The sequence below is a fragment of the Leucopleurus acutus genome, assembly GCF_964270905.1.
Source record: "Leucopleurus acutus genome assembly, chromosome: 3".
NCBI classification, from domain to species: domain Eukaryota; kingdom Metazoa; phylum Chordata; class Mammalia; order Artiodactyla; family Delphinidae; genus Leucopleurus; species Leucopleurus acutus.
In genome coordinates this window covers 84,669,442-84,690,789 of record NC_139145.1, presented here as the reverse complement: position 1 = coordinate 84,690,789, position 21,348 = coordinate 84,669,442, and the positions used below count along the sequence as shown (strand labels likewise).

At 36.7% G+C, this 21,348-nt stretch overlaps 1 protein-coding gene across 1 annotated transcript in view; it reads right to left on the bottom strand.

The window, feature by feature from the left end:
- The window catches only part of DCP2 (decapping mRNA 2), a 45,614-nt gene that overhangs the window by 19,990 nt on the left and 4,276 nt on the right, over positions 1-21,348 (bottom strand). The window contains exons 2-4 of the mRNA XM_082836204.1: positions 14,716-14,867; positions 8,754-8,881; positions 8,240-8,338 (exon numbers count right to left, since the gene is read on the bottom strand). Of these exons, the coding sequence (XP_082692330.1) occupies positions 8,240-8,338; positions 8,754-8,881; positions 14,716-14,867 (379 nt within the window). The remainder of the gene's footprint in view (positions 1-8,239; positions 8,339-8,753; positions 8,882-14,715; positions 14,868-21,348) is intronic.

Below are 21,348 nucleotides of genomic sequence, written 5' to 3'. Positions count from 1 at the left end.
TTTAACAGCTGAAATATATTCCATTGTGAATATAACATACCACATATTCTTTAACCATTCATCGATGAACACTTAGGTTGTTTCCATGTCTTGGCTGTTGTAAAAAATGCTGCTATGAACATAAGAATGCAGATACCTTTTCAAGTTAGCATTTTCATTTCCTTTGGATATATTCCCACTAGTGGAATTGCTGGATCATATGGTAGTTGTAATTTAATTTTTTGAGGATCCTCCATACAGCTTTGCATAGTGGCTGTACCAGTTTACAATCTCAGTAACAGTGAACAAGGGATCCCTTTTCTCCACATTCATCTGTCTTTTTAAGGTGGCCATTCTAACAGGCATAAGAGATGTATCATTGTGGTTTTGATTTCTATTTGCCTAATAACCTAGTGATGTTGAGCATCTTTTCACATACCTCTATCTTCCATTCCATTAGCCATTCCTCTATCTTCTTTGGAAAAATGTATATTCAGGTCTTTTGCCCATTTTTTAATTGAATTATTTGTTGAGTTGTATGAGTTCTTTATACATTTTAGCTATTAACCCCTTATCAAATATATGGTTTTCGAGTATTTTCTCCCATTCCGTAGGCTGTCGTTCTACTTTGTTGACTGTTTCTCTTGCTGTACAGAAGCTTTTGGGTTGATGTAGTCGCACTTGCTTATTTTGGTGCTTATGCTTTTGGTGTCATAGCCAAAAAATCATTGCCAAGACCCATGTCAAGGAGTTTTTATCCTGTTTTCTTCTAGGAGTTTTATAGTTTCAGGTCTTACATTTAAATTTAAGTATTTAATCCATTTCAAGTTAACTTCTGTGAGTGGTATAAGTCAGGGATCTAGTTTCATTCTTTTACATGAGAATATCCAATTTCTCCAGCACAATTTACTGAAGAGACTTCTTTTCTCCATTCAGTTTTCTTGGCTCCCTCTTCAAATATTAGCTGACCATATACGTGTGGTTTTATTTCTGGGATCTCAGTTCTATTCCATTGATCTATATATTTGTCTGTTTTTATACCAGTGCCATACTGTTTTAATTACTATAGCTTTATAGTATAGCTTGAAATCAGGCAGTGTGATGCCTTCCACTTTGTTCTTCTTTCTCAGGATTGCTTTGGCTATTCAGAGTCTTTGGTGGTTACATATACATTTTAGAATTTCTTTTCTAATTCTGTAAAAATAATGTCATTGAAATCTTGAAAGGGATCACACTGAATCTAGACATGGTTTTTGGCAGTAATGACATTAAACAATATTAATTCTCGCACTCCATGAACATGGGATAAAAATTTTTAAATTGGTAATTCTATGTGTAGGTCAGGACAACTAGAACTCTCATATGCGGGTGGTGGGAATGTAAATCGGTTCAACCACCTGGAAAACCATTGGCAGTAGATATGCAACTTCCCTATGACTCAATAATTCCACTCCTAGAGAAATGAAGGCTTATTTTCCTCAAAGGACATGTATAAGAATATTTACAGCAGTTTTATTCTGAATAGCCAAAAACTGGATACAATCCAATGCATAAGAGAATGGACAAACTGTGGTATATTTGTACACTGGAATATAACAAAGAGCAATTAAAAAGGACCAACTGCTAATATACACAACAACATAGATGAATCTCACAGGCATTATACTGAGCCAAAGACATAAAACACAAAGAATAACTATTGCAAAATCCTAATTATATGAAGCTCAAGACCAGGCAAAACTAATCAATGGTGATAGAAGTCAAGATAGTGGTTCCCTTCAGGAAATGTGGGGGAAAGGAGGCATTGACTAAGAAGGGGCAGGAAAGAATCTTCTGAGGTGCTGAAAATATTCTTTGACCTAGGTGGTGGTTTCACAGGTATATACATATATAAAAATGAATAACCTGTTAAGATTAGTGTATTTTATGTTCTTATCCTCCAACAAAAAAGTTTTAAAATAACTTTATATAGTTCTTAATTCTATTTTTACAGTTATTCCCTTTAACTACCTTCTTTGAATAATACCTTATAATCAGAAATTAGTATACATTCCAGTCACGTATGTCTGTATAATAATTAGAAACTATGCTAAAGGTAAACTGTATATTCTAAGTTCCTTGTGAGCAGAGCCTGTTACCAAACAGAATCTAACTGAATACATGCTTACTAAAACAAGTATTGGAGGACTGAGGGGCTGTTTCAGATTAGAGACTGAAAACATAACAATTAAATGCAAATACAGTACATGAGCCTGGATAGGATCGTGGAGGGAGAAGGGGGTGGAAACTGCAGAAAAGGACCATAATGGATCAACTAGTAAATATGAATATGAATTGTCCGTTAGATAACAGAACCTATCAATGTCCCACTCCTGAATTTGATAATTACACTGTGCTTATATAAGAGAACTTCCCACTTCTTAAAATTTACATGCGTAAATAATTAGGGGTTAAGAGGCATTTTGTCTGCAATTTACTCCTAAAGTATTTAGCAATAATAATAAAAACCATTCACCCATATGTATCAAAAGTAATAAAGCAAATACGGCAAAATATTAACAGGTGAATCTATTCTTTATATTATTCTTACTATTTTTCTCTATACTTGAAATTCTCTCAATAGTAACACAATTTTAAAGAGTAACATGTAATTAATGTTTAGGTTTTTCTAGTGCATTCATTCAAATATATCCTGTGTGCTTAGTAAGTGGTAGGTACTGTCCTAGGCACTGACTTCAGAAATGAATAAAGCAAGCGCTGCTCTTTAAAGGGCTCCATCTAAAAAAGAAACGATAACTGCAATATGATATACGTGCCAAAAGGTAGGTGGGTGCTATGGGAGTACAGAATCAGGGTGCCTAACTCAGCCTTGGTTAAAGGTAAGGTGTGATTGTGAGTTGGGGTGGTCACCTCTGGAAGGCTGTCATGGGCAGCATCCTATTCTGCTGGATACACTTGATCTAGGACTTGAAAGATGAACAGAAGTTTGCCAGATAGAAAGAAAAAGACATTCCATTCACATAGCTGGGAATGGCTACAGCTGAAGAATTATATGAGAGGAAATGGTACAACATGAGGCCATCAGCCTAGTTTAACAAAGGCAGCTTGAAACCCTGTACAACCAAACTTAGAATAAACATAATATAGTGACAGACCTCAATTCTAAAAGTGATAAAGACTGATTTACCTCTAAAATTAGGTATTCATTCTCAACAAATATTTACCAGGAAAAAATTTTAATAGCTCACTTACATGTATAGACAACAAATATAAAAATTTTAATACCATACCTTCTGTGTATCAAATCCATTCCTGTATTATAATACAGACTTAATGTTCCTGGCACATGGAATAGGACTAATGTCTCAAATGATATCAGATAAAAATCTCTACATAAGAGTAAAGAAATGTGCTACCCAAAGAACACCAGCATAGACAATGAAATCCTCTGGGTAAAATCTATGTCCTATAAGCCTACAAGAGGTAGAATAAACCAATAATTCCTCTGTACAAATTCTATCAAGATTAAATCACATAAATGCATATTAAAGCTTTATTAGAATAAAATATGTTGTTCTGACAAATTATAAGCAACAATATGAAATCTTGAAACCACAAGTGAACTGCCAAGTATTCCTTGTTTTCTCAAAAACAGTTGGTGTTTCACTGCAACTAACAACAAAAATATACTAAGGTTATCCTAATATAGCCTTTCAATAATATCTAGAAAACATTTTTCATATCCCTGTCCTAAATCTACTTCACTGAATACAAGTGATCAGAAATAGGGACTTCCCTGGTGGTGCAGTGGTTGAGAATCCACCTGCCAATGCAGGGGACATGGGTTCGAGCCCTGGTCTGGGAAGATCCCACATGCTGCGGAGCAACTAGGCCCGTGAGCCACAACTACTGAGCCTGCGCTCCGCAACAAGAGAGGCCGTGATAGTGAGAGGCCCGCGCACTGCGATGAAGAGTGGCCCCTGCTTGCCACAACTAGAGAAAGCCCTCGCACAGAAACGAAGACCCAATACAGCAAAAATAAATAAATAAATAAATAAATAACTCCTACCCTCAACATCTTCAAAAAAAAAAAACATAAACTCCTATAAATGGAATAAAAATCTGGTTTTTAACTAAGACACTGGTGGTTCCTCCCCTCCCTCAAACAGTGTTGCTTTTATTATACTGCAGTACCACCAAGTGGCAGAAGGATACACTGCAACTCTAGCACTGCTAGTTGAATACTTCATCACTCAAAAATGGCAACTACTATGGATTGAACCCTCCAAAATTCTTATGTTGAAGACCTAACCCCCAATATGACTGTATTTGGAGATAGGGCCTCTGAGGAGGTGTTACAGGTTAAATGAGGTCATATGGGTGGGGCTCTAATCCAACAGGGCTAGTGCCCTTATGAAAAACAGGAGATGCTAGCACACTAGCTCTCGGGGCACTCACACAGGCACCTGGCAAAGGTCACATGAGCATGCAGAGAAAAGGCAGCCAACTGCAAGCCAGGATCAGAGTCCTCACCAAGAAGTCAATCAGCAGGCAGCTTGATCTTAGACTTCCCAGCCTCCAGAGAAGTAGAAAATAAATTTCTATTGTTTAAGCCACCCAGTCTGTGGTATTTTGTTATGGCAGCCTGAGTGGACTAATACAGCAATGCTCCACCTTAGTCCCAAATCTTTTCTCTTTACGAAAAAAGTATTCACTTAAAAATCAGGAATAAAAGTCAAAAGACTTGACTTTAAAACTTCTAGCCTCAAAATTTACAGAAATTAAAGTTAAATCTTCTTTGACAAGTTCTTTTATCAGCTAAAAGAGACTATTATTTAGATCAGAAAGGTTAGAAGTTAGGATTAATTCTTATTTATCAAAGAGAACTTTTTTTTCCCTGAAATTAAAGGACTGTGGTTCCTAAGTATGCTTGTGGTTTCCTCAGAGCAAGACAAAAACTCTAAAACAGGGGGGGAAAATTCATATTGATCCAACAGAAAGGTAAATGTTATTAGGAAATAGATAGATGTACTTAAAAATCACAAATTCCTTCTGTTTTCATCTGTTTAGAAATTCTCACCCATTTATAAATATTCCTTAACTGCCTATATAGCAGTCAAGAACATCAACTCCAGAACCCAAATACCTAAATATCTCTGTTTTGCTGCTTACTGTAAGACCGTGAGCATGTTACTAAACTGCTCTGTTTCAGTTACCCCCACCTGTAAAATGGAGATAACAATTTCCCATAATGGTTGTATCTTTCCCCACAGGATTCTCTTTAGATCCTACAATCCACACTCCATTCTCCCACTTCCCATCGCCCCAAGAATAAATTTTATTTACTTTCTTACAAATTACAATGATCCACAGTCACTACTGAAATCAGCATCACATAGATAGGACAACTTTTTATCTTAGTATCCCAGAGCAGAGAACAAACAAGATAAACCAAAGTGAAAACTGTCTCAGTTCACTTACTTTTTTACCCTGAATATCCTATTTCTGCATCATCCTGACTCTTTATAATACAGTGCATAAAACTCATCAGAGGGAGGTTTCCAGCACTCCTGGGTCTAGGGTCATTCTTCAGTTTTTCCAAGGTTAGGTATTTGATTCCTCCAAGAAGATCCAATTCCAGAGACAGCTCATTTCACACAATTTAGCCTAAATTTCTGTTATTCCAGTTATTATCTTTTCTGGACTTGGACAACTATCTCACTACTGTAGGACTAGTCTAACTCCATGTTTAAGATCTACAGATCAATTCCTCTAAGTAGGATGCTATGGTTCCCATTTTGTCCTTCCTTATAAGCAAGATGACTACAAAAATTGAAGGTATAAAAAGGGAAGACTTTACAAGTACTGTTTCATCTCCTGCCATCTACAGAAAAGAAAGGAAAAGCTCTTAGAGGATGTGGCAATTTCTCACCTGCTTCCTAAATAGCTTTCGATTTTAAAGGGTGGGCATAAACCTTCACCTACTTGTACAGAAAAAGCTTTGTCTATACGCTGTTGCAAATACTTGCCTAGATAAGTTGTTCGATACTCATTTTAAAATGCAGCATTTTCAATCATTTTTAAAATCTTACTCCAGGGCTTCCCTGGTGGCACAGTGGTTGAGAGTCCGCCTGCTGATGCAGGGGATGCAGGTCCGTACCCCAGTCCGGGAGGATCCCACATGCCGCGAAGCAGCTGGGCCCATGAGCCATGGCCACTGAGGCTGCGTGTCCGGAGCCTGTGCTCCACAACGGGAGAGGCCACAACAGTGAGAGGCCCGCGTACCACAAAAAAACACAAAAAACAACAACAACAAAATCTTACTCCAAAGAAAATAACTACTAATAGTTTTTCTACAGCAAATAACCACTACTGGTTTATAAGAATTTTAACTATTATCCCTCACTAATAATTATACCCAAACTTAAATGAGGCAGTGAACACTGCCACAGGAAAACAATGAGTCAAAAAATAAATAAGGCAAGAGACCCAAATAAAATATGTCACAAAATACATACTGCCATCTCAAAAAAAAAAATCTCAAAATTCAATCACCACCAGCTTAGATTCTAAAGATATCACTTCTAGTTATGAAGATCTTGTTTCTAGCTATATCTGGGACTTCCCTGGTGCTGCAGTGGTAAAGAATCCGCCTTCCAATGCAGGGTACACGGGTTCAATCCCTGGTTGGGGAACTAAGATCCCACATGCCGCAGGGAAACTAAGCCTGCGTGCCACAACCACTGAGCCCAGGCACCTCAACTAGAGAGCCCACACGCCCTGGAGCCCACACACCACAACTAGAGAAGAGAAAACCTGCACGCCATAACTAGAGAGAAGCCAGCACACAACAAAAAAAAAGATCACACACGCCTCAATGAAGATCCTGCATGCCGCAACTAAGACCCAACGCAGGCAAAAAAATAATTTAAAAACATTTTATGTCTTACAGAGACTTGCCCAAAGTCTCTAGGCTATTGAACAACATATACTAAAACTATACTAGAACAAAAACCTTTCAACTTCTAGGCCAGTTCTCTTTCCATTTTATCATACTTCCTCATAGCTCAACTTCTCAAATGTCAAGGACAAGGTGTAATGTTATAAATGATTAGGAACTAATAAATAAGAATACAGTATACAATATATCACAAGGTACTATACAGTTAAGGCCAAGCGAATGATAAAGACAGCAATTGCTATTAAAGTTCAGATTACTGTGGGCTACAGCTGACTGGTTACATTTTAAAATAAACAGAATTTAGGGACTTCCCTGGTGGCGCAGCGGTTAAGACTCCGTGCTCTCCATGCAGGGGGCCTGGGTTCTATCCCTGGTCAGGGAACTAGATCCCACATGCATGCCGCAACTGAGAGTTCGCATGCCACAACCAAGGAGCCCAAGTGACACAATTTAGGAGCTGGCAAGCCACAACTAAGGAGCCTGCCAGCCACAACTAAGACCCGGCACAACCAAATAAATAAATTAATTTAAAAAAAAAAAACAATTTAAAGAAGAATGAACTTCCTTATTTTACAAATAAAGAAACTCAGGCCCTGTATATAGAGCTAGTTGGTGGCAGTCCTTTAGGGAAAAAGAGTAATTTGAGCTGGGTCTAGAAAGATACCTAGATAAGATTTGAATAGGCAGGAAGAAGACAGAACTTTCCAGGTAGGGAAATCACATATGCAAAAGCCTAGAGGCTGAAACAAATCAATCAAATTCAGAGACCAAAGAATTCATTCTTTTGACTAAGAATAAAGAAAAATAAATTTAGGAATGGCTAAGTTTTGTGTTGGGGGTAGGGGAGGGAGTTTCAATACTTAATTAAACTTGATCCTACAGGCAGTGGGAGGAAGCTAGAGTGGGTTTTGAGCAACAAACATAAATTTCTTAGAAAAGCCCAAATTATGCATTTGTCTGGAAGCCAAGAATATAAACATAAAACAAAGGTTATAATAGCCAAAATATTTAACCAATAACAAATCCAATTCTAAAAGGAAAGGTGGAGAAGATATCTAAAAAAAAAGTTAAATAATAGAATAAAAAATGAACAATGAAAGAAAATGGAAACAAATGAGAGAAGAATAAATGATAGATGTGGACAAGTGAATCAACAGTTACATTATAAAAGATGTTACTTCATGCAGTCAAGTTCTGGAAAGAGGATTAAATGATCCAAACAAGTTAGTCTCCATGGCTAAAAAAACACACTCAAAGCATAACCACCAAATGTTACTGTTTCAAACTGCAATAACTCACCTCTCTAGCAGCACAATCATGAGGAGCTTCTTCTTTATTTACTTTTCCTTTTGGAAATCCCCAGCCTGATTTTGCTAGGTACCCCTGAACCAGTAATACCTACAAAACAATCAGAGGTAAAAATAAAACTTGCCCTCCTTTCCCATGTTCCTTTCTAAAAGCCAAAAGTGCTTTTCTCCTTACTTCAGGTAACTGTTATCACCAATAATTTTACTTGGTTGACTATCTTTCAGGAAGCTAAATATACTATTACTTTTCCTGTAAAGAAAGGTATTCTGTCCATTTTAAAGTATTTCTTCAAAAATCAAATGATTCCTTTGCAATAAGTCATGCTGCAACAAGTATAAATTATTAAGACCCAGAATGCAGATGAAATATACAAAATCTGGCCTTTTATCACTAAAAATCTAAGTATATTTTTAAAACCTCAGTTCAGAACATTATAAAAACAACATATTAGGATGAAAACAGCTGATCACCATTTCACTAAAAATCTTTTATTACTCTCACTCACATTTTCAAGTGTCTCATCAAGAATAATTGCACCATATGTTGGCACTCCCATTTTATATTCTTTCCATTCATCCAAAATTTTTTCCACATCTTCACCTTGAGGCAGCAAAAATGGACAATGACTGAAGAGTATACATTGTGTTAAGGAAGCTACTTTCTCCCTTAATACAGCTTAAGCACTTATACACATAAAGAGATCTATTTAAATCAACTGTGTATTTTACATGAAATTACTCGTATCTTCACCTCACTTAAGTTTATCCTTCTTGCTTTTGTCTTTTCACATTTGTTTTCTCTTGAACAAGCCATTGCTAACTTCTGCATTTAGCCTAGACACAAATCAAGTAAATTGTGAATACTCAAATACTCTGGCTCCCTAAGTTAACACAAATAAATTCAGGACCATGTGAACACTTCGAATAATTCTCGTTAAGTGGGTCGAATTCATCATATTAAGAGTCAACAGATACTGAAACTGACAGCAAGAAATATAAGCACAGTACACATATACTGGTAAGAGCTAGGAACCATCAGAATAAGTGAAAGTGGGAATTCCCTGGTGGTCCAGTGGTTAGGATTCCGCACTTCCTGTGCAGGGAGCAGAGGATCAACCCCTGGTCGGGAACTAAGATCCCACAAGCCTCAAGGCCAAAAAAAAAAAAAAAAAAGAGTAAGTGGAAGTGGCTAACTCTGGGAAGCAGAACTAGGGATGACATATTACACTGCCGAATTTCTTTACCATGTACATATATTGCTTCCATAATTTAAAACATTTTTAAGATGAAGATTTATTAAGGATTATAGAGAAAGGTAAATATGGGTTTTAAGGAAAGTATGGCCTGTTTCAAAAGAAACTGGGTATGCCTCCCCAAAACTGGGCTGAGTAAAGTAAGTTTTTTTTTTAAAGTAAATAAAACCTAAACCTGTAAAGTATATGCTCAGGCTTCCAATACTCCATGCTACCAAATGCCTCATCACTACAGCACTGTTTATTATGAAAACTGTGGGGAAAATTATAATTTATGATAGCGTTTCTCAAATGGAGGACATTCTCAAGGGTCTTCAAGTCCTCTATGAAAACTTACATATTCTGTCTTTTCATTTTTATGTTAATGTAAAGGCATGTAATATAAGCATACTTTCAATCATTTGGATGATCTCATCCATCAAGTACTACACTACTTTTAGAGACCATATAGGCACTAGTACTTTAACTGCTGTGGGCTACTAAAAACAGAAAAAAAGTAATATGCAAATAGTGTATTAGGGTCAAATGATATTCCATTGTAACACAGAAAGGAAGGTGTCATAACACATAAAGAAAGGTTCTGGGAAAACTTGTAGTACAGGCACATCAAAACACCCTTACAGACAGCATTATATTCACATTGTGACTAGTAGTTTGGTTTAAACAAAAACATCACATTAAATTCACTTTATGAAAACAAATTTTATGAGTTTTACAGCTTTGTGTTTAAAATTTTGCTTTGGTTTTATAGTTGCAGTAAGAACTAAGGTTCTCAAAGAGCTCAAAAAAGTCAACCATCTATAACAACACTGTAATTAAAAGACAGGCAGTAGATTAATCTCAATATAAACACTCCTTGCCTTTATTTAGGGAGGGGGGGAAAAAAGAATAAATTATGGATATAATACTAACTATTCCATGAAGCCCTATGGTTCTACAAGAGCTTGCTAGAATTCTGGAAGCTATTTCTCAATAAAAGTCTGGCTTGAGATGTTCAGTAAAATCCCTTATGTGTTTTAAAGTCACCACAGATTTTTTTGAATCTAGTTATAAATTTAAAATAAATGGATATTTTTTCCATTAAAATTAACCATAGTGAAAAAAACATATGAATATACCCCAGGAATATAGGTAACTTCCAATAATTCAAAGAGGAAGACACTTATCTAGTTTTTTTTCTTTCTCTTCCTTCTCCCTACAATGTTCCTCATAACTTCAAGGTGCATCAACGTCTCTCTAATGAAGTGTTATCTCATTTTTCTACCCATTAAACAACTTCTTTAAAAAGAATAACAAAAACAAAGGTTTAGCAAAAGAAATTAAATCAACTGACATAACCTTGGAAATTATCTACACTCTTCATTTACCTACTTTTTTTCCTATCCCCAAATCACCATAAAACGAGTGAGTTGATAAACCAACCAACTACAGTTCAAGATACACTTGGAATTAATGTTGAAAAGTACTTGCTCAAGTCCACACAATTAGCAAATAACAGAACCCAATCCAAAATGACATCAATTTCCCCAATGACAACTCTTCAATCCTCTTCCATATTCAGGAGTACATAAAGTAATTCAAACAAGGGAGTGGAAAGTTTTTGAATACCATTTTTATTTAATGAGACAATGTATTTAATTTAAAAAACCCTATGACATGCTCTGAGTAATGTTAAGTATCTTTCTAATTTTTACTAAAATCACTACTTGGCTACTATTTTGCGTCTTGAATCTGGGTTACTGGGCCCTACACAATAGTTCTAAGAGAAAGATAGAAGATCACATTGATTACATGAAGAATGTAAGAAATTTTAAGCACATATATCTACTTGTATTACATATATCCTCTTTCTTTTTTAACAATTCAGTGATTTTTTTATATATTCTTTTTATTCTAACATTTTTGCAAAAACATGAAAAATCTGCTCTAACGATAGACAATCATTTAGATGGTAATCTCCATCCTTCCATTATCATAGACGATATCGATCTCCCCAAGAACAACTCATCTCACGCTCCAGGCTCAGTTCCTTGTATTCCTTGTACTTTACATCCATGCCCACTTCTGGGACCAATTCCCACAGGAACATTCTGGACCTTGCCATCAATAGAACTATTATAGTACTTTGATTAGAATAAAACATTGTGACCACAATTTTCTACGGCAGTCTTCTAATTACTCACAATATACTGTTATTCTACATCTATTTTTGACTGTCTTCCTTTCTCCATATTAGCACCCTCCTGCTTTTATTTCCTTCCCTAAACAATATGGTCCATCACTTTAATCAATGTCTTAGCAATATCCAAAATTTCTTTGCCCCACTATTCTGAATACAGCTCCCTAGTAAAACCTCAACCCAGCATCAAGTCCAGGACAGCCATTCTGTACCCACACTGCTGAGTGCTTACTGAAGAAAAATCACAAGACCATGCAAAATTAACAAAAGAGAAAACAGAGGCACAGAAAAGCCCCACTATTTGCCCAAGGTTGCACAGCTGGTAAATGGCAAAGGTGGGATGGCAACCCAAGTAATCTGGCTCCAGAGCTCATACTATTAACTTTTATTCTACATAGTCTCACCACTTCAATATCCCACAGGTACCACAAACCAACATGTCCATAACTGAGCCCATCATTCCCCACAAAATTTCTCCTCCATTATTCTTCTACAAATGGAATGGCACACCATCCACTCAATTGTTTAAATCAGAAACCTGGATACCATCCTCGATTCCTTCTTCCACCTTTCCTCAAACATCCAAGTTAAGACAAATTTTACTCCTAAATACCACTGAAATTTAATCTTTTCTAGTCACTTCTATCACAGGTTTCCATTTCTCAATCATAAATTAATGAAATAGCATCTTAACTAGGTTTCCAATCTCATGTTCCTCCAATTCACTGCCTACACTATTTCAGAGCTTCTTTCAAAACGCCCCTAGAGAAATAAAGCAAATATGGCAAAAAGCTAACAATGGGTGAATACATAAAAAGGGTATAATGGCAGTTGATTGTAATATACTTTCAACTTCTCTGTAAGTTAAAATATTTTCCCAAAAGTAAAGTTGTTTTTTTTTTAAATCTCCTATATTCTTTTATTACTCTTATGGATAAAGTCCAAACAAACATGGCCTACAAGACCCTTCCTCCAAAGAAAACTTTTATCTAATTCCAAATCTGGGTTGGATTAGTCTCTTCGCTATTCCTACTGAACCCTATGCTACCTTATCAAAACCTAACAGACTGCAATGTAATCATGTCCTTTTCTGTCTGTAATCTTCTTGAAGACAGCAACCAAATCTACCTTGTTCACTGCACAATGCCTGGCACAGAGGAAGCACTCAATTATTGAATGAAGTCTACCACACTAGCAATAAAAGTTTTTTCCTCCATATAAATGAATTAAAAGAAACTTAACTAGAACAGAGGCTTTTTTTTTTAATAACAAGGAAAGTTTTTAAAACTCATGTGCATACACACACAAAATCTTACCCAGAACCCCAAAGTATGTATAGTTGCTCTGGTAGAACCCTAAGTCTATGAAAACAGACCAAAACCGCAGAAGACAACTTTCCTGTTTTAATCATGTTTATAGCTCCTTAAAAGCAAAGTCTTCTATGATTTCTTCATAAAACCTGCTACCGAGACTTTAACAAAGACAGTGCTCAGTGGTACTTCTATTCCACTTTGATTTTTTCACTTACTTCTCCGTATTTAATCTGTCAAACAGCTTGAGCATTTCTGCCACTGAAATTTGTCTCTTCTGTCTTTTCTTTGTAGTCCCTCTACTATGGTTCAGGACCTTACTGCTCCATATCTCAAGTATTTAACAGTCCTTGTGGTTCAACCTGTCCTGCCAAATAAGTTTTTTTGAATACCATTTTCAAATGGTCTGAGTAATATTCTTAACTTAGCCTTGCTCAAAAACTTTCAATGGTTAACAGTAATGCAGAATAAACAGAGTTTCATCCATTTTCTACAGAGCCCTAAGGGGTTCCTTATTTCATACAGCTCAAGAAAAAGCATAGGGAGCTGAGTATGAGGGTTATTTTAGGTCACCTATTCCTACTCCAACTCTACTCCAACTAGCATAGTACAGTGAACTTGTGGGTACAATTGCATCTGAGTACATGATTTATGGTTAAAAACAATGACCTAGAGAATAAAAATCAAAGCAGTTTGGCTCAGGATTTAAAACCCCACAAATTCCCCCTATACAACTTCCATCCATACCCCCTCTTGTATCCCTGTAAGAAACTCAATGCAAAATAATTTACTTCCCAAAATATCTCTTATCCTTTCCAACTCTCCAATTTTGCTCAGTCCCTTTTCTTTACCTGCAACATATTCCCCACTCCAGCCTGTTTAGAAAATTCTATATTCCCTTAAAAATATAGCTTTGCCTAAAATCTTTCCACCTTTTGCCAAATTCTAAAAACACTTAGTATAAGAAACATTAGCAATTCATCAATTTTTTTTGCCTTGTGACATAGCTTCTTTTATAATCTTAAATATTCATGTCAATCTTATAATTAATAAATGATGAAAAGTTTCTATTTTATTTGTAAATAGGGAGGAACAAAAGCTTCTCTAAAGGCAAGGACTTCTTTGAATTTGCCATAGACCCAAAAACTGCTTTGAAAACAGCAAGTACTCAATAATTATTTAAGAATTTCTATCCCAGAAAGGTAGTAATCTGAATAAAGATCATCCAGTTAAGTGCAAAAGCAAGAGAAATGTAAAAAACAGATCAGTTCTAGAAATAGGCTAGCTACATATGAAAAAAAAAGAAAATCAAATTTAATTCTAATGATCACTGCACATTTTAGGGGGTCCTCAACATAAAAATAAGAATACAGTTGGCCCCCCAGTATCCAGATGTAGGACCCGCAGATACCGAGGGCTGACTATACTTTGCCATTTTACACAGTCTAAGGAACTTGAGCATCCATGGATTTTCGTATCCTGCGGGAAGGGGGGTGGTCCTGGAACCATCCCCATAAATACCAAGGTTCAACTGTACTATCAAACTGTGCCTACCATAAACAGGCACAAACCATATATATATGTTTTACATTTTTGACAATTTTTAGAAATCAAGTATGTTTTATCTAAAAGGTTATAAATCTCAACGACAAGCAAAAGAAAATTTGTGCTAAAATACCTTATTAATAAGAATGAAAGACATTCATTATAGTAATAAAAAGGATATCAGCTTTAGCAAAGTCTCTTATCCCACACTGAGGTAATCCTGGTGTGTTCTGCATGTAGAAATCCAAGTAAAACCAATGGGCAAGTTCAATCTGAAAACACACTCGGATAGCATTGTCTCTTTCCTCGCTGGGAATATGCAAAATAAATCGGCTGTCAAAAACAAAAAACATACAAAAATTACATTTACAAACCATAACAATTTATTTTAACCTTTTTAATTGCTTCACTCCTGACCCACCAACATAGAAAAGGGACCCAGAGCAGTACTGATCAAGGAAGCAAAACTGGCAGGAAATTACTACAGGGAAGATGAGTCTTTAAAAAAAATAATAAGAGATATCACATATATCTCATTCATAATAGAATTTTTTTAAGAGGCCATCTACCCTCTGTTCACAAGTACAGAGATAGACTTAAGAGCTCTCCAACAATAAATTAAAGGTGAGCAAGAAAACAAACTTCACTAGGATTCCCTCCCATGCCTGGTAACATTTTCAAAGAATATATGCAAATATATTCATATACTCAAACAGAAAAGATGTTAGCTGCTTAATCTTCATATTTACAGTATTACAAAAAAAATTAAAGAAATCATTAATAGACCAGATTTCCCAAAAAGCTCATCTGAAGAACCTGAGTTCGAAATAACTTTCAAATATACTCACTTTTAAAAAAACCTAAATTGTCTTTTCCAAGTACATTCAGAGGGAGGAAGGGACATTTATTTTAATACGTAGTATAAGTGTGCACTATATTAAATACACATATGTATATATATGATTAAGATAATTAACCCCTTTTTTATGCAACAAGTCAAAATTTATGTGATCTACAGGACTCATTAAGCAACCACCATTAAGCTTCTTCCACGCTTAGCATTTTTGTAATCTTTTTTTCTAGCGACCTTTAGAGATAGACTGAACTACATAAAAGAAATCCACTGGTTTTTAGAGTCATTTTCTAAAATTAAAAATAGCATCACCCAGTTTGATCACTTACACTATTCACTAGCTGTGGTGCTAAATGTTCTTTGTTGTTTTCAAGTTTCAAATCAAACCTCAAAAAAAAATGCTTTTAAATTATAAAAATAATGTAGCATTCCAAGAGGGGATTGAATAAGTAAATGTTAAGACAAATGTATGTACAATAATCTACAATTCAATATAGAAAAACAATGGGGAAAGGAGCTTAAAACTGCATCTACACTAAAACCAAGACATGTAACATGCAACATTAATGGCATAATGTAAGATATAAAAATCTGAGCTCTTCCATATGGCATTCAAGATCCAGTGCCTGCTCACCTGCACAGCCTCTATCACTCTGTAAGGTTCTTTATACCCAGTGATACCTAATTCTTAGTAATGTCCTAAATTGCCATCCACATACTATATCTATTCCCTTCTCTTGTCCATCTAGCAAACTTATAACTCATCCCTCATGACTTAACACTGTATCTCCTATATAGGTATATCAGACTCCTCTGAACAGATTTATAAACTCTTTCAACTCCTCCATTATAGTAATTATCTAATTTTTACTATTACTGTCCATAAACTCTTCCAAATTACTTCACTGAGATCTTTGTATACTTTTATTCCCATAGTCTAGCAAATTGTCTCATATACTTACAGTGACATACTGATAGTTACAATTTATCTTTGAAAGGTAAGATGGAGTAAGCACACTCCACTCTGTCCCTCCCATAAAACGTATAAAACCTGGACAAAATACATGGAGCAGCTGTTTGAGGACTATGAAAAGTAAACAGCAGGAGAAAGATTGGGGAAGATGACGAATATTCAAATTTACCATTTATCACCCTCCAATATCCCCTAGCTGGATTGGGGGTTAGAAGTGACCTCCAAAAGCCCTCAAGGATCAAGAAAGGAATCTGTTAACACTCAGAGACAGTAGGGGAAATTTCTCCTCTTTTCTCCATTCTCTCATGCCCCAGAGCCCAAGCAATTCCACACTGGTTAGACTTGGCAGCAACAGTGGCTGTAACAGGGATCCACAGAGACTAAAACTTTGATGGACGGGAACCTTCCTCTCCGATAGCAAGAGGTGGGAGGTCCCAAGAGATTAGGGCCAACATCCATTGCTTATTTTACTTCTAACCTCCAGCTGCTTGGTCCCAGGCATGAGCAGAGTCACATGCAATGTGTGGTAGAGCATCTTTCCATTTTTGCCATTTTTCAATATTCAATTTCCTCAAAAAGGGGAGCCAAGAAGTACCAGGGAGATAGCAGAAAAGGAGCAGCTCAGAAAAATGGTCCCACGAAATTGTTTATGAACTCTGAGGCTCAACCCCAAACTACACAAACTTGGATTAGAATACAAACAGCATACCACACACTTTGTGAGCTGAACGATGTATGAGACAGACCACTGCCCAAGTCTCAGACTAGCCAGTAGATGATACACAAAGACAAAAAGCACTGCAAAAACTAGCCTTCTTTTATCTGATTTTACTTAACTTACACCAAGTCTCAAAAAAAAACACCTGTCTGCCATACCTTATTTTCTCAGTTTGGGACATTTTCTATTGATTTCCATGTGGAAGTTGAAGAATTAACAACTCCAGCCCTCCCACTCTCATTCTACACACCATTCTCATCTCTCCATCTTCCGAACAAAATGATATCTTAGTTTGGTTAGTGTGTTAACTTCAGCACTATTGACACCTGGAACTAATAATTGTATGTTGAGAGGAGCTGTCCTGTGTGCTGTAGGTGTTTAGCACCATCCGTAGCCTCTGCTTATTAGATGTCAATAGCACTCTCCAGTAAAGCTGTGACAACCAAAAAGATCTCCAGCCACTGCCAAAGTTCCCTGAGGGGAGCAAAATCACTCGCAGTTGATAACCGCAGGGTTAGATCAAAAATTCAGTCTTGAGCTTCCCTGGTGGCGCAGTGGTTGAGAGTCTGCCTGCCGATGCAGGGGACACGGGTTTGTGCCCCGGTCCAGGAGGATCCCACATGCTGCGGAGCGGCTGGGCCCGTGAGCCATGGCTGCTGAGCCTGCGCGTCCGGAGCCTGTGCTCCGCAACGGGAGAGGCCACAACGGTGAGAGGCCCGCGTACCGCAAAAAAAAAAAAAAAGAAAGAAAAATTCAGTCTTTACGTTACTATGACTCTGCAAACTTAATTCAAGACTAAGCCATGTGACTGTGACAAGCTACGATTGTTTTCCCTTTAAAGCACAACCTTTTGTTCTCCCACTAATTAATAAATGTCTTATTGTCTTTGCTTTGTTTTCTCTATACTTGTCACTAACTCAATCTTCCACTAGTTTCCTAAATTTTTTTTCTCAAGATGTTAATTCAGACACATCCATTTCATCTTGAAGACTATCCCTGAGCCTTCTGATCTGTTCCAGTCTGGAGTGGTTGTCACTTCACATAATACACATCTGTCATTCTATGCTATCCTTTCACTAGCATCCTACAGTTCCCAACGCCTCCATCCTGTATTTTTTTTTAATAAATTTATTTTATTTATTTATTTTTGGCTACACTGGGTCTTCGTTGCTGTGCGCAGGCTTTCTCTAGTTGCAGCAAGCAGGGGCTACTCTTTGTTGCGGTGTGCTGTCTTCTCATTGCGGTGGCTTCTCTTGCGTGCAGAGCACGGGCTCTAGGTGCGCAGGCTTCAGTAGTTGTGGCATGCTGACTCAGTAGTTGTGGCACACAGGCTTAGTTGCTCCGCGGCATGTGAGTTCTTCCCCGGACCAGGGCTCGATCCTGTGTCCCCTGCATTGGCAGGTGGATTCTTAACCACTGTGCCACCAGGGAAGCCCCATACTGTATTTAGATCTATTTCTTATATCCTGTCTTCCTCCTAATTAATGTACTTCCTATTTTTACGAAGTACATCCTCCCATGCTTTCTGGAAAAAGGATGCAGAGGAGATTAATATTAAGACATGGTGAATTTGAGAATATTTTTATCCTCACTCTTGACACTTTGGCTAGGTAAAGAATTCCAGGTTGGAAATCATTTTCCTTCAGAATCCTGAAGACAGTGCCCGCTCCTGCCAGCCTATAATTTTGATGTGAAGACTGAAGCCACTCAGATTCCTTTGCCCAACCTGTTTTTTCAGACTGGAAGCTTCCAGGTTCTTCCTTCTATCCTCAATGTTCTGAAATTTCCCAGTTGTCTATTATTCATCCACTGCATCACCCATTCAATGGACTTTACCTATTTAGAAACTCACCTCCTTCAGTACTAAAGGACCTCATGGACTGACCCTTTGATTCTTCACTTTTCTCTGATATTTCCTATCTCTAATTTCTCAAGCCCCCTTACTTTCGGGAAACAGTCTCTTGCAAGCCATCTATTGAGGTTTTTGTTTCTACTCTCATATTTAAAATTCCGAAGGCTATTTTTGTTTAAACTATGCTTTCACAGATAATTCTGTTATTCCATGACTGTAAAAACCTATCTAAGGAGATCAATGTAGTTTTGAGGGGGTTTTTTGTTTTAAAGTTTTCTTCTATCTACATAGTTTGTTTCTTTTCAGTTGCTTTTTTGTTGTTGTTAGTTTTATGCTCTACTTTTTGTGTTAAGAGGCCTATTTCAGATGTTCGTATTTAATGTGATAGACCACAAAGCTAATTAGGAAGGTTGTCAAACTATGAGGTACCACTTAAGGTGATCAGGCTGAGCCATTTAATCAAGGAACCTCCAATGTTAGTATCTTTAGGTGTTTCCTCGTGGGCTAGTCTGATCATCTAGACAAGAACCTTCCAATCTCCTATCTGGAGGATAAAGCCCAGGCTGCCACATTCTGGGAGCTGAGCAGGGGAAGAAGGATGGTTTTCAATATGTATACAGGATGCATAAACTCACTTCTGCCACTTTTCAACATTCTCTAATTCTGAAGTAGGCTGACTACTACAGTAGTCTTTCACTCTATCAGGTCTGCTAAGTCATATGCCACTTTCCCTTCTGCTGTACGGTTTCCAAGTTTTGTTGCTCATCTCTTCACCCAATCTTCCTTTACTTGTGGGTTATGCATTTAAAATTGTCAAACTTTACTCTTTTTGTGGAGTAGATGTTTGTGTTCAGTCTACTATCTTTAACTAGAAATTTGCATTTCAGACTTCCCTGGTGGTGCAGTGGTTAAGAATCCACCTGCCAATGCAGGGGACACGGGTTCGAGCCCTGGTCCAGGGAATATCCCACATGCCACAGAGCAACTAAACCCGTGTGCCACAACTACTGAGCCTGCACTCTAGAGCCCGTGAGCCACAACTACTGAGCCTGCGCACCTAGAGCCCATGCTCTGCGACAAGAGAATCCACCGCAATGAGAAGACCGCGCACTGCAACAAACAGTAGCCCCACTCGACGCAACTAGAGAAAGCGCGCAAGACCCAACACAGCCAAAAATAAAAAAATAAATTAAAAACTTTAAAAAATAAAAAAACAATCTTTAAAAAAATAAATAAAAAATAAAGGAGCAGATGGGGGTGATGGTGGACGGCAGCAAGAAACTTTGGGCATGTTGAGGGAGAAGGGTAAATGTACAAGAGAATCACAGTCCAAACATGAAGCAAAAAAGTCAAAATTAGAACAAAAGGGGAAAAAAATATTTCAAGAATAGCTAGAAGGAATCAGGGAATAATGAACAAAGCATATGCTTCCTTCTCCAAAAGAAAAAATTAAACTATTATTTTGAGCAATTTGTAGAATGTAAGAAAAGAGAATTCATTAGGACATTCATTCTCTTTCAAGATTCTTACAAAAGGATCTTGACTATGGCCAGATGGAAAAGAAACAAAATCCTAACCATTGTAAACTTGTCTCTACTGTGAAAAATATTTACAAAGTAATACTGTATAACAAATGCCATTATTATTATTCAGCTTTTGCAATCAACCAGTAGCAAAATGTATAAGATTTCATAAGGTTACAAAATGTAACGTAAATACTATCAATCTTAATTTCTATTTTAAGTTCACCTGGATAGAAACTGAGGGCATGGGTAAGAAACGGAAGAAATGATGGGGCACTAAGTGCCTCACCTTATCAAATACAGACTCGAGACACTGAAGTCCGTAAAACAGAAATACAACTTTAAGTATATTAAAGTCACGAAGGTAACCAATGGAACGATTTAAAATAGTGATATAAGTGTATTGGAAGTAGGACAAGGGCAACAGTAAGTGTAAACTAAACCATCACTTAATAATCTACCAAGATACACTAAATCCTCAATCTAATATCTAAAGTTGATAGCAACTGGTGCAAGTATACTTTAAAATATTGAAATATCCACCAGAAGAACTGAACACAAAACAGGTAAAAGTCTGGAGAGCAGAACTGGGATAAAAGGGGTAGGGCAAGAGACTGTTGCTTTTCATTTTGTAAATTCATCTGTACTGCTTGATTTTTTTTTTAAACCTTACAGATGAGTACATTTTTTAACACTGAAAGGCTAACTTCTTTAAGAAACTTTGTAAGAAATAGGAAATTTTGATACAGGAAAATTAAACTTCAATGCTTTCATTCTGTGAATGTTTTTGATCTGTTTTAAAGATTTAAAAGTGTTTGTATATACATACATATGTATATTTTAATAGCTAAAATAAAATGCTTTCCACAATATTTTGTTATGGGAAAAGTTTCTC